This window comes from Mesitornis unicolor, unplaced genomic scaffold (genome assembly GCF_000695765.1).
Source record: "Mesitornis unicolor isolate BGI_N332 unplaced genomic scaffold, ASM69576v1 scaffold361, whole genome shotgun sequence".
Lineage (NCBI taxonomy): Eukaryota > Metazoa > Chordata > Aves > Mesitornithiformes > Mesitornithidae > Mesitornis > Mesitornis unicolor.
The window spans coordinates 1-13,489 of record NW_010165542.1 but is presented as its reverse complement, the minus strand read 5'-3'; the positions used below and the strand labels follow the sequence as shown (position 1 = coordinate 13,489).

The window sequence follows — 13,489 nt, the reverse complement described above, 5'->3', positions numbered from 1 at the left end:
CCAATTAAGGTGTTGGCATACTAGGGAATATTTATTAAACAGGGTTATAAAAGTATTCTGCAGTAGCATACAAAAATAACAAAGAACCTCAAAAAAGTTTATCATGCAAGGTTCTCAGCCATTACGTATTTGATCTTTCTTTAAAGATCTCCATTTAACACTCACTACACACATGTGTTGACACAGCAGTCTGCAATTTAAGCGAGCTGAAAGTAACCATCTGGCACTATAAACATACCAGTCCAATGAAAACTTGGAGAACTGAACCGTGTAGCGAGGAACAACACGTCGCGGTCTTCGAGGTGATCTCTCCCTCTCTCGTCTAGGTGATCTCTCTCTGGAGCGTTTTCTCTGGGGTGATCTTTCCCTGGACCTACGTCTCTCTCGTTCTCTTTCACGACTTAAAAAAATATATACAAGATAAATATTTTTTTTTTGCATGCTGGTAGCACAAAATGGGAGCGTTTTCTCTGGGGTGATCTTTCCCTGGACCTACGTCTCTCTCGTTCTCTTTCACGACTTAAAAAATATATACAAGATAAATAATTTTTTTTGCATGCTGGTAACACAAAATGGTTTCTAGCACAACAGAAATTAGACCTGTCAGAGATCACCTAAGAAAGTTCCTCACAGTTTATTTCAGTACACTGTCTCTTTACAAGAGAGACCAGTTGTGCAATTCCTTTGACAAGAACTCTACGCTAATACCGAACGGTAAAGCCACTTGTGTGTATCACTGACTCACTGTGGAGCAAGAAGCTCAGCTCTATTTCGAGCCAGGTCTTTACAGAATGCTGTGATTATAATCCAGTCTACAGCATACCTCCTGTCATCTTTTCGGTTTGGCATAGGGTCTCCTCCTCTGTCATTCCTCCCAGAAAATCTGGATGGTGGGTCTAATCTTCGAGCTGGTTGAGGCTGTGAAACTAGACGAACAGGGGGCTGTAACAAACCACCTGAAACAAAAATGCACAAGATCAATACATCATAGGGGACAACTACCTACACTTTACAAACATTGCTGCTTTACTGTTTTTTCACTTGTGCCCATTTTCTAAACTACCTTTAGAGTCAAATAAATGTATTTATTATTAAGACCCACCCTAAGATCAAGAGACTGATGCTTTTCTTCACTAATGCAAACTGGGACTCTAGTAAGTGAAACTGGTTTAAAAGTCTCCTCTTAAGATGGAAGCTAATATAATCTCAGCACATGGAAGCTACCACAGTATATAGCTAAGCCTTTTCTAAGGAAAGTAATCTGTTTTAAGATAGATATACTACTATACTCCTTGAACTAAAGAAAGCCTAAAACCTATTTTTGAGACTACTGATCGGTAAAAACCAATTAGCTTCCTGAAAAATTATGCTTAATGATTTATTATACTGCTGCATCAATCCCCCAGCACGTACTTTTGCTGTCTCAAGACATTTAACCAGCTGATTGCAAATGGAGAAAACACTACTAAACACCAATGAAGAACTAGGACTAATTAGAGTGTAATAAGCATTCATCCAAAACAGTTCTGCTTAGGTGATAGCTTCAGACCTTTTCCCCTTGCTTTTACTGTAGGTAAGACAAGACAATTTTATCTTATTGTCAGTCCTATTCCTGATTCTTCAGCCACTCAAAGTTCAAGTGGCCCCACAACAAGCTTTGTTTTAGATCTGCCATGTTCCGTGCTTTTTCTCTCAAATGCTAACTTGGCTAACTGAAATAAATAAAACACAAATACAGAAATATTTCTTTAACAGTATAACCGTATGAAACCCTATCTGCTTGATCACTCCAGAAGATGCTGAAGAACTACACTGCCACTAATACTTCCAACTCCCAAACTTTTCTGTGTGTCAAAATAAAAAATGACGTTGAATTTGCTTTCAGATTATGAAATCTTAATATGAACAAGAGGCCATGGGGATTTCACTAACCAGGTGATTCTTGAGCTACTGCAGGCAATGTGCCTTGCATATAGCTGCAGCAAGACACATATTTAAACCGTAAATTCTTTAAGGACCCTCCCAAGTTATTTGAGCTATTACTTCAGTCTTCTGACTAAAAACAAAAACCAACATAGAACACTAAGCACCACAAGGACCACAACAAAGTTTGTGCATCAAGGAGCACCTTTCTGCTGGGGCTGCTGCAGTAATGGCTGAGGTTGTGTCTGAAGCAAAGGTGTGATTGAAGCTGCTGATATCTGTGCCTGCAACAAGGACTGTGGCTGTGGCTGTGCCTGAACACCAAATGCAGTCTGCTGTGCAATGGGCTGAAGAACTGCGGGAGGCGTCTTCAGTAACGGCTGAGCTTGTGCCTGGTTCTAACAGCAGAAGAGAAAATGAGTTGTGAGTGAGCTTGAATCAGAAATGGTCAGTACAAGTTACACTGGGTAACCCCACATACCTGATTTGGAAGTGTCTGGATCCTTTGTGCATTCCATTTGAATGGCATATTAGGATTGTAAGTAGCTTCTACCAAAACTCTGTCACCCACCTGAGGTGTCTTTCCTTTAACAGCACTGCAAACATTACAGAAAATGTATCATGAGAGTCTTATTTAGTGAGTTTTACACTTGCAAGTTCAAGCTGAGAGAATGTAGTTACAAGTTCACAAAAAAAAAAGCTTATAGGAACAGCATTTACCCCCCAAATTCAGTGAAAGTACTATGTGCTTCAGTTCGGAGCATGCACAGGAATTTAATTCCCATCTTCAACCCAAAAGCAGAAGTTCCTTAAACAGCACGCAGTTAAGATAGGCGGATAGCAAGTTATATGCATTTAATTAACCACAAATTCTGCATTTCACATTATAAGGAGTTTAACACCTTCTGAGCCACTCAGCTTTTGGTTTTGCATTAAGAAAACTCAAAAATTCACACAAAGGAACTCAGATGTAATGTCTATTAACTTATTTGACCATCTGACTTTCAGTGTTGACAGAAAAAAAAATACTAACTGCAGACACTATCAGTGGAGTCACAGAATTAGAATGCAACCATCTAAACCTTTCATTCAGTGAGGGTATCACAGACTACACCTGCAGACAAGTATTTACATCTTACCTAAGCTGAAAAAAGACATCTTCATCCACAAAACCAAATGTATCATGTAGTTTAGTAACTACCCCAGTGAAGACACGCTGCTTTTGTGGTTGGGTTTGCTGCTGACTTGACCGGGGCGCTGGATAAGAAACAGTTATCTGGGCTGCTGGCTGAGGAGTAGACAGGCTAAGACTGGTAGGCAGCGCAACAGCAGGCTGAAAGCAAAATAAGGCAAACTATAAATCTTATAACCAGCTGACATACCTACAAGGAACAGTTCCTTTATCCACGTAGACAGGAGTTTAAAAAGTCTCCCAGAATGTTAGGAGTTTGAAGGGACCTCGAAAGATCACCTAGTCCAACCCCTGCCAGAGCAGGATCACCTAGAGAAGCAACTATTCTGAACAATTTTCAGGACGTGGAAGTTATTTTGGGTTTGTATTTTTTCTTTGTATGGGTTTTTTGTTTTTAAGATTACTTTTTTCCTACTCTGAATGAAGACTGGCTTTGTTTATCCTTTGCTTTTAAAAAAGTCAACTTCCCCAAAATACACACGTTGTCTAGAAAGAAAACGGAGACTGGTTATTTTTTACGGGTAACCTGTACCAGTGGGCCTGAAGAGGAGACAAGTTCCTAAGTTCACTAGGAATACAGGATGAGAGATTGTTCTTTTATATCCCAGCTGCAGTGTCGGAAGTCAGTAACGGCTGATGCTGACAAACACTTCCTTAATGGAACAATTCACATGCTTGCCTTCTTATAAAACCAGAACACAATAAGGTAATGAAATTAAGTAACTCATTTTTACCTTTTTTTTTAAAGTATGTTTAAAATGTTATGTGAAAATGGAACTAAAGCAACTTACAGCACGTTTAAGGGTTGCATGTTTTAAACCTGTCAAGCTCAGTGGGATTCTTTTTAAACCTCTCTATACAATACTTCAATAACTTTAACACAAAGTTAAATTTCTTCTCAAAGGAGAGAAAGATTTCTCTTCCCAGTTTGTTGCTTACTGCAAAACACCACAAAGTTCAAATGAAACATATTATGATGTAATCAAAATACGTATTACCTTCAAGATTAAGGAGAAGTGGCTGCCATTAATTTTTGAAACCAAGGCTATGTATATCTTAACATCTGTATCAATAAAATGTCCACTTCTTTCAGCTCATTTTACAGATTAAATCGCCCAAGATGTCACAGATTTGCACCCTTGTGTTATTTGTGTTTGGGGATTAAGACCAAACAATAAATCCAAACTAACCTGAGTTAAAAGGGTCTGCTGAGGTTGCTGCAACTTAAAATAAATAAAGTTATAAATTCATTTTATATTCTTAAGGAAATTGTACAATTTTACCTCCTCTTTACAAGTAAGAGTTTCTGCTTAATCGGAGTTAGTTAATAGTCCTTTGGGGTTTGGTCATTTCAGCACATGCATAAAATTGTGCTCGTGCTAATTTTAAGATTGCATAGTCCAGGTTTATTCTGTAAGCAAAAACGCTGGCTTTTTTGTAACTGAAAGTTAACAGCAATACCAAAAAAATGTTTTGGCAGCTGGAGAAGCTTAGGCCTGTAATTTCCACATCCTTTTAACAGGATTTTGAAAAAGACTAAAAGACCATTAAAAAATGTAAAAGGGAACTTATTTTGGACAGCATCTTTCCAGCAGTTAAAATACACAGCCCTGTTTAGAGCAAAGTTTAGCAGGAATCGTGTACACATGGGATAGGATATACTTCTAAATCTCCTTTTTGCATGAAGGCAGGCAAGCTTCCATTCCGGATACGCCTCCAAGTTTATGAACTTCAAGCTCTCTTTTACTAATAAAAAAATATTACTTAGTTTCTCTAACAACTTCCCATACAAGGATGATTTCAGAGACAAATCCTGTAAGACACACAGTCAACATTATTGTAAAGTTATTTGTGATGTACACAGTAAGAATCAGACAAACCTGTTGCTGTACACTATAGAGAGTCTGCTGAGGTTGTGAATATTGCTGAAACAGATAAAAGCGAAATATCTCATAAACAGGAAGTAGTATTACCCTAATAATACCACATACAAGTTATCTGCTAAGCAAGTTTTAGACAGAAACTATTCACATTGAACAATTCTAATACAAAACATAACTTATAGTATTAACATATATTACTTTCATAACAAATATTCTTAGCCTTTACAATGGACTCTGATATACCCTTTCCACCTAAAACCAGCAATTTTGATTAAGCTTGATACTTATACAGTATCTAAGGCACATTATGAAATCATGCAAAATGCTATTAAGGATACAAGTAGTGATGGAAGATACTTGGAACTTGAGATTCTCAGTTTAGCTGAAGCAAAGCTCCTTTTCCCAAAAGGCTTTCTAAAGCTGTAAGTGGGCACCTCCACAGCCAAAACTCCCACCTTCAGACTAATACCACTATTGATAGTTGTAGACGTAAAACCCCATTTTTTAAAGATAGGTTTATACTGCAATGTTCACCATTTCCCATTCTGCTTTTCTCCTTGATACTTCAGCTTTACAAAGCCACTGCTTTATATTGTTAATGTTCATACAATCAACAGCAAACGCTCCTTTTTCTTTACCTGCTGTAACGCAGCTGCTGCAGCTGCAGCTTGCTGCTGTAAAGCAGCTGTCTGAGTGAGCTGATAGTTCGTTGGTGTTTGTGTAGTTAGGCCTGCTGCTGCCAGTGCTGTCTGCTGGGTGTATATAGTAGGAGAGGCTCCAAGCAGCGATGGCTGCTGCACACCAAGAGCAGCTGAAAAGAGAACACACACAATAAGCTCTAAGAGCAACTTTAAACAGCTGAGGTTTCTGACAGTTACACTACACACAGTATGTAATGCTTCACTCCCGAGTCAAGCTCATGAAGTAGATGAATTCAATTCCAAAATTCAAGATAAAGGATCACACCTCATTAGCTTCTCTTCTAAATTCATTTACAAACAGTACACCACAGCAGAGGCACAGAGACTACTTGATTTCCTTCTCTCAAGTTACTTATGATATTACAGCTCTAGCAGTTGTCATCCCATCTGCGCCCACTTGCAACACACACATACACTGTATTATTTCTCGAATGTATTTCAGGGTTGGATGAGCCAGATGAAGGTTGTTGCTCTTAGATAAGAGGTTTCATTCTATCTGAGGGCAAGATAAACGTTTACTGTAATAGCATCTATGAAACAGAGGCTGATGGAACACGTCCTCTGAAAACGCACCAGGCTTCACTTTCACTCACTTCCTACTGTCTTTGTCCCCAAGTGAGCTAGATTTTGTAGATGTGGGGGCTGGTAGAGAAGAACAGCCTTATAACAACAGAGACTTTAATGAGTCCCCATATATAAAGGGACCAGGTCAAGCTCTCTCCAACTCTTTCTAGAAAGGGTATCTGCTGCCCAGACTCAACTACCTGGAAGGGAAAATCAGTTTGTTTTATTGTCCTATCAGTTTTTAATTCACTGCAGAATATTAAGCAAATCATGAGAAGCAGCTATGCACATGCTATGCTTCTTATGCACGCGATACTTGCGAACAAGGTACGCTTAAAACTTACGGATGTAACTTTCAGGAACATAGAGCCTTGCACAATGCAAAGCTGAGCGAAGAACAGCAAGCTGTCAGGAAACCTGCTCTCTCTTTTGACAGGAGTTGTTAAAAAAAGTTATCTGCTGCTGCATGATCAAATATCACTTCATCAAGTCCACATGTTTAAATAAAACCAAACTGAAACCGAGTATGTAAAAATATTGCCAGCAAAAACAAGTCGGCCAGCCACCTCCAGAACTGAAGAACATTCAGGCTGGACAGGGTTCCTTTCTCTTCCGAAGCCGTTAAAGGCACAATGAAACAAAGAACAGATTTACAGTATTCTTCCTGCAGAGTTTGTGCTTCACAGCTTTTTTACTGATCCAAACTGAAGCCCTCATTCCCGACACAGAGATGCAGTAAAAGATTGTTTGTAGTTGGTGATCATCACCATAGAATACACAAAAAATCCTGTAACCAACTCAACAGATCCTGAATGAGGCAATTCCCTCTACCGCGCTGCTCTTTCCAGCAGACTACACTCTTCAGAAAACAAGTTGATGGCACTAATCATCTTGCAATATGAAAACAACAGTGAAAAATAATCACCATTACTCTGATCTGCATCAAATACTGTCACATAAGTATTCCAAGAAGTAATACTATTTTAATAGTGAAATCAAGCATTCCATAGTACAGCAAAATTACAGTATTACGTGACTTTGTCCCCTGGAAGATTCCAACATTCACGATTGTTCAGAAGCCAAGCAAGCCAAATCTGAGGGCTGTTTCATGACAGGCCCTCCATTCTCTTGATCCTCTTCTCTCCTGCTTGTCCATCAGCTCTAGTTTGAATGTGCATTTCTGACCATCCAGAAGGCTCATCTGGAACCTTATCAAAGCCTCACGTAACACACCTCTGACATTTACATCTATGAAAATGCTTTGCTGCTGCATCCTGGGACAACTTCATATTCCCACATGCTGAGCAGAAATTCCTGTTAGTGCATAAACTCACTTCACGGTATTATCTTTGTATCTGTTTGACTATGCTAGCTACTGCCATTCAGACTAATGTTCTATTCTCATGCTGTACCAACACAGGGGGGATGGACTTGGAAAGCACCATCAAGCAAATTTCACAATTTCTCTCCTAGTTTTTGTACCAAGGATACCCACACAAATATTAACATGCTTCTCCCAAAAACAAAGCTTGGGGTTATCCCACTCTCCAGTTTCCACTATGACCATTTACTTTCCAGCATAAACCACAATTATCTCAAACAATTCCCACCCCAAAACTCTTATTCCATTTTGTCCATGAAAGAAAAAAAATAGTTGTCACCTCTACCATCATTTTATGAGCACTGAATGTTAACTGGGTATCATGTCATCTACAACACCACAGATCAATTTACTAACAAAAGGCAAAGACAAAACACCGCCAAGATCCCTCAAAGGTTAGCACTTGTACTAACAAGTTTTTCAAAGTTATATCTTGTTCCTGCTGATTTGCCCTGAAGTATTCCAGGAGTCTGACTACCTTTCATCTACGTACTCATCTCGGTCAAACAGGCTCTGATTAAATAGGTGACCATGTTTGCATTACTAGTTTGGTTTTCTTGCTTGTTTTTCCAGAGGCAAAGAATGAATCGTGGAACTGACATGTGATTGCCATATTATTACTATTGGCAACAAACACCTGCAGTGACAAACAGCAGCTTCTTCGGATTTGCAATTATCTCAGTAAGTGCAGCGATGGAGATGCCTTCTTTCAAATGCAGTCTAAACAACTCCCATTCACACCAAACACCGCATGGCCTGTCCATCTGAAAGAGCCTGGATAGAAACTGGAGTCCTAGGCTGCAGCTCAAGCATCTTCTTCAGTAACAGAAATTTCTGTTGCAGCAAACACACAGACAGTATTTAGATGCTTCTAAATTCCAGAGACTCTCTGAGATTAGGAATCGTGGAACTGACATGTGATTGCCATATTATTACTATTGGCAACAAACACCTGCAGTGACAAACAGCAGCTTCTTCGGATTTGCAATTATCTCAGTAAGTGCAGCGATGGAGATGCCTTCTTTCAAATGCAGTCTAAACAACTCCCATTCACACCAAACACCGCATGGCCTGTCCATCTGAAAGAAACTGGAATCCTAGGCTGCAAGCATCTTTTTCAGTAACAGAAATTTCTGTTCCAGCAAACACACAGACAGTATTTAGTAGTCTCTCTTGATGCTTCTAAATTCCAGAGACTCTTGGAGATTAGGGAAACATCTTCAAAGTATGCATCCACGTATATCAGCTTGGTAAGCAATACAGATTTATGAGTATTACAGTAAAAGATTACAGCTCCTATCCAGGGCCTTGGACACTTGTCACAGTTGTCAGAAATTGTGAGTTTGCATCCTTGGATTTTTAAGCTTCCTCAAGCTTAAACACGCTTGCAAGACAAACGCCATACAACCTGCTAAACAAAAAATTCCTTTTAACAGGCACACAATAGGAAGTAGGCTCAGTGTATTTATCACAGGACATCCGCTTACAGCAAGCCAGCAACTTGTGCATCAGCTCCTGTTTCTTAGCGGCTCCGAGACCCACCACATGACTGCCCTATTCTTATACTTTTCTTCATAGTCACTTCATAGGGGCCACCAGCAATAACAACACACTGAGTTTCAGACACTTTTGCTTTCACCAGGTGCACTGTTCCTCACTCTAATGCAATGAAGTCTTGATATAGCAAAGACATCACCACCGATCAACCAGAACGCAGTCTAGCTAGGACTTCCCCTTGACCTCAGTTCTATAAGAACAGGCTTCACTATGCAACCAGAAATCATAACCCTGAAAACAGCACATGCCAAGTGCTGCGATACAAACCAAAGGTATGTTCAAAATTAACAACTTAGAGAACAGGAGAGGATTCAGGAAGGTGTTTCAGGAACTTAGAATCATTAAGGTTGGAAAGGACCTCTAAGATCATCAAGTCCAACCTGCACATCATTATGCAAGTGTAAAAAGTAGTTACAAAAAGCAATCTGTGCTATCTAAGAATTTTGTATTTTTTTTTCTAAATTTAATTTTCTGTAGTCAGCATAATTTAATTTATGCTTTAACAACACTTAAACCAGCATAGCAGAGGCTTTACTATGGCTTTAGTCATGTGATACACAAAATCATGAGACAAGGAGTAGAGAAAATTTCACTGCATTACAAATAGAGTCTCTCTTCACATATTTGTCTTTGCTGGTACCTTGAATTACCTGTCTCTTCTAATACCACAGGCACAGACAGTAATTAGTAAGCTATCCCAAAGGGATCCCAGGAACCCTTCATTACATAGCATGTCACTCTACCACTACCGTAGAGCATCACACCTTAAGAGCCTTAACTCATATAGTTACTTTTTCACTGGGGATGGTCAAGACAGCATCCAAGTCAGCAGTTTAAAAAAAACAAACCCACAACCCACCAAAACAAAAAACAAACAAACAAAATCCACCAACCCCAAAATTACCTTTTTGCAATTATCAAACTGAGTTTATAACACCATCACTCACCTCTTTTGACAACAGCTTAGGAAAAAGCCATACATCGTGTTGCTTGTGTTATAAAAATCAAGATCTCTTTTCCCCCCACACCCAAGCACCCTGATGCTCTGGAGAAGGAACCTGACATTTGGATAAAAGCAGCTGGTATGTATATATATAATATATATATCTTAATATATATTAAACACCTTTATTATTATTAATATCTATTAAACACCTTTTGCTAAACCTCTGAAAATATGTAAGAGTTTGGCAAATGTAGTACTTTTAAATCAGTTTATGACCACTGAGCTTCACAAGGGTAAGCCAATCTGCACATCTTCTTGAGCACAGCCGCAGCGGAGCATACACACCAGTCAGCGTGCTTGAGCACTGACAGCATCTCTCTTCGTCAGGCAAGCAACCTGGACAGTCAGAGCTTCATGTTGAAAAGTGCAGGAAAGGTGACTACTTAGCCACATGTCACCACTAACCATGGTTCTCTGGCTCTCAGCAGGGTCAAAGAGCACTGTATACTTTCCAAAAGAAGTTTCCTGTGCTCTGTATTATAATTCAGCACTGCCAATTGAAACAAAAAAAAAAAAGTAGGTACATACACGGGTACTAAAACAGCAGCTGGGTGGAAGAATCTCAGGGACTCGATTCAGTAGCACAGACAGGGAAAAAAGAGGGCACAGACACAGTGATTGTGTAACACAGTAGGAAAAGGAAAGGGCTGCACAGAACGCAAAGAACTAAATGCCTTCAAGTGATACTGGAGAGGGGACACTACAGTGTCAAGCAGGACACTAGGAACATGAAGGAGGGCAGAACTAGTAAAGAAAAAGGCAAAAGTGCAACCAAATGTTAGTCTTTAATGGCTCTCACGTTTGAGTCAGGTACTGCTGGATCAGATGAACAGCTAAAAAACCCTGGAGGTACTGTCCTCATTGAGCAGGTGAAAAACTCTCACAGCAACTGATGCTGACTGGCCCTATCCCAATTAAATTCTGCACTTCATTTAATTTAAGGAGGCTCAGAAGTAGGCTAACCAAAGGCAGAGTCACAGGAACAAGAAAACGGATGAGAAGTTGGTGCGTTCTAGTGCCCTTGCTCCATCCATCTCTTCTCCAGGGCCCCCTCCTGGCCCTAGCTCAGTGAGGTTTAAGATGGCTGCCAGCTCCTCCCCTTCAACAGGTTTTGTGCAGCTTTCCCTCTGAAACAGGACATGGAGCTGGCCCTCCACCGCTACTTGTGATGCATTAGCTGCCACATCAGCCAGCACATTAAGGATACTCCAGCCCAGGTGCTGCCATCCTTTGATCACTCCAAAGCATCACCCAGTCAGACACAAGAACTAAAAGCAAAGTTTGGCTCTCCCATGTTCCCAATGCCAAAAAGCAATTTTTTTACAGAAGGGGGATAGTGCCATTTGGATAAGGGAAGTGTGAGCTATTCAGAGAAACACTGAAACAAATGCTTGTAGGCAGCTGGTTTGGTACAGCAACATTTTAGGTGGAGAGTGGGCCTGAATGGGCACGGAGGAAAAGGGAAAGGCAGACTGGGACCAAGTACTGTGAAACACAGGGATGGCGGGTGACAGTTCCCTGAGGATATGCACTTAGATTGGATCACTACCCAAATTAAAGACTGGAGATGGAGGAGTCATTTCAGGAAGGAAAACTGAGTCGGGAGATTTGGGGTATTCCTCCCCCCCAATATGCACCTCCAGAGAAGGGCAGGCTTTCCTAATTTTTGCTAAGCTCCCAGAAATAAAACCACTGACCAAGGAGATACGCCATTCAACTTATCAAACTAGAGCAAGATGCAAAGGACAACTGCAAAAAACATACAACTATTCAGACATCTCTTCAGCAAAGTTACTGCCTATGCTTGCATTTTGACACCTTGAATCCTCAAAGTACTACAGCTTTGTTGAAGGCTTTCCACATTAGACAATGAAACTACACTATTTAGACAACACTGTATTCAAGAAGAGAAAAAAGCAGCCCAGAACTGGAAATGGAAGCACCAAAATTCACCACGCAGCAAGCTTCACATTCTTGCCTCAAAACCTTTAATGCTATTAACGATGTAAAACATGAAAATCCAGGCAGTTATGTTTTTAACTACACTAGCCTGCGATTAAATAAGGCTTCTTAGCTAAACCAAAGGAAAGCCTCCATCATTATCAGGGTGATACCTCTGGTTATAGGGATCCTTAAATTCTAACTTGACATTAAAAAGTAAAACATACACCCCTTCCCATTCAAGCTGTAACTTCCACAGACGTCTTCCCTAAGTGAAGGATGTCCAACACATTAGTAAAGGCAAAACACTTCATAAACATTGATTCAGGCTGCCCAGGAGATGAAACTCGGGCAGCACTTAAAAATTCTGTAATGCCTTCTTAGTGCTGTTGTTATTTAATCTAGAGCAATGCAATTTGATAAAAGTTTGCTTGATTTATGCATCTTTGGCTATAAGAAACTTAATATCTTGTTTACTGACCAAGAGAATCAATAAATATTCACTTGGGACTTTACTTATCACCCCTTCAAAAAACCAAACCACATCCAACAAACACCCCAACCCAACAGCTTGTATTAAGCAATGATCTTTAATGTATCTACTGTGTGGAAAAACTCCCAACTTAAACCATTGAGATAGAAATTACATAAGTTAGTTAGCATGGTGCCACTCTTAACTGCACACCCAACTACAGAACCTCCAAATCTACTAGATGTCAGGGTTCAAACATTAAGTGATACGTAAACTGACCTGGCTGAGATACTGCAGTGGCTGTAAACTGAGTAGCCCAAGGGGGATTCTTCTGTCCTCCAAACTGAGCCATGGCGAAAGGCAAAATCTCCTGGGTGTCTATCTTCTATAACTGCAATCTATTAAAATAAAGCGCAGCTACAATCTTTGAAACATAAACCATCAGGCTATTTTAATTCTGGGTCAAAGGGAAGAAAAAAAAAAAAAGGTGTTGAAATATTATTTTTACATCCCTAAACCTAGCGGGCAATATGCATCAGAAGTGGGAAACGTGAAAAGTTGCGAGACAAGTTACTGTATTTTCCTAAAGCACGATCTCCGCCCTCCCCTTCTTAACAATGGGGCGAACGCTATTTAAACACAAAATTCACCCGAGTTTCCAACGAAGACTAAAGAAAAGGTGATTCCGCAGAATGCGGGATTTCTATTTCTTATTACGATTTCCTTTGCAGGGCTGCTCCCAGGCGGGCGGCGGGAAGCGCTGCCGGCAGAGGCACACACCGCACGCCTTCGGGCTCGCTCTCCCCGAACAAGGGCAAGTGAACCACGCGAACGCGGCAGGGCCGCTCACCAACTCCGCCGCTCGCCTC

General features: G+C 40.3%; 1 protein-coding gene across 2 annotated transcripts in view; it reads right to left on the bottom strand.

Annotated features, from left to right (window-relative positions):
* Nucleotides 1-13,020, bottom strand: part of CCAR1 (cell division cycle and apoptosis regulator 1) — a 27,036-nt gene extending 14,016 nt beyond the window's left edge. The window contains exons 1-9 of one of the 2 annotated variants that reach the window (XM_010194640.1): nucleotides 12,900-13,020; nucleotides 5,637-5,809; nucleotides 4,996-5,040; nucleotides 4,306-4,338; nucleotides 3,063-3,256; nucleotides 2,405-2,519; nucleotides 2,129-2,321; nucleotides 824-956; nucleotides 239-400 (exon numbers count right to left, since the gene is read on the bottom strand). In XM_010194640.1, the coding sequence (XP_010192942.1) occupies nucleotides 239-400; nucleotides 824-956; nucleotides 2,129-2,321; nucleotides 2,405-2,519; nucleotides 3,063-3,256; nucleotides 4,306-4,338; nucleotides 4,996-5,040; nucleotides 5,637-5,809; nucleotides 12,900-12,972 (1,121 nt within the window). In that variant the 5' untranslated portion in view covers nucleotides 12,973-13,020. The remainder of the gene's footprint in view (nucleotides 1-238; nucleotides 401-823; nucleotides 957-2,128; nucleotides 2,322-2,404; nucleotides 2,520-3,062; nucleotides 3,257-4,305; nucleotides 4,339-4,995; nucleotides 5,041-5,636; nucleotides 5,810-12,899) is intronic. The other variant, XM_010194641.1, reaches the window with a different exon arrangement.
* Nucleotides 13,021-13,489: the final 469 nt, after the last annotated feature.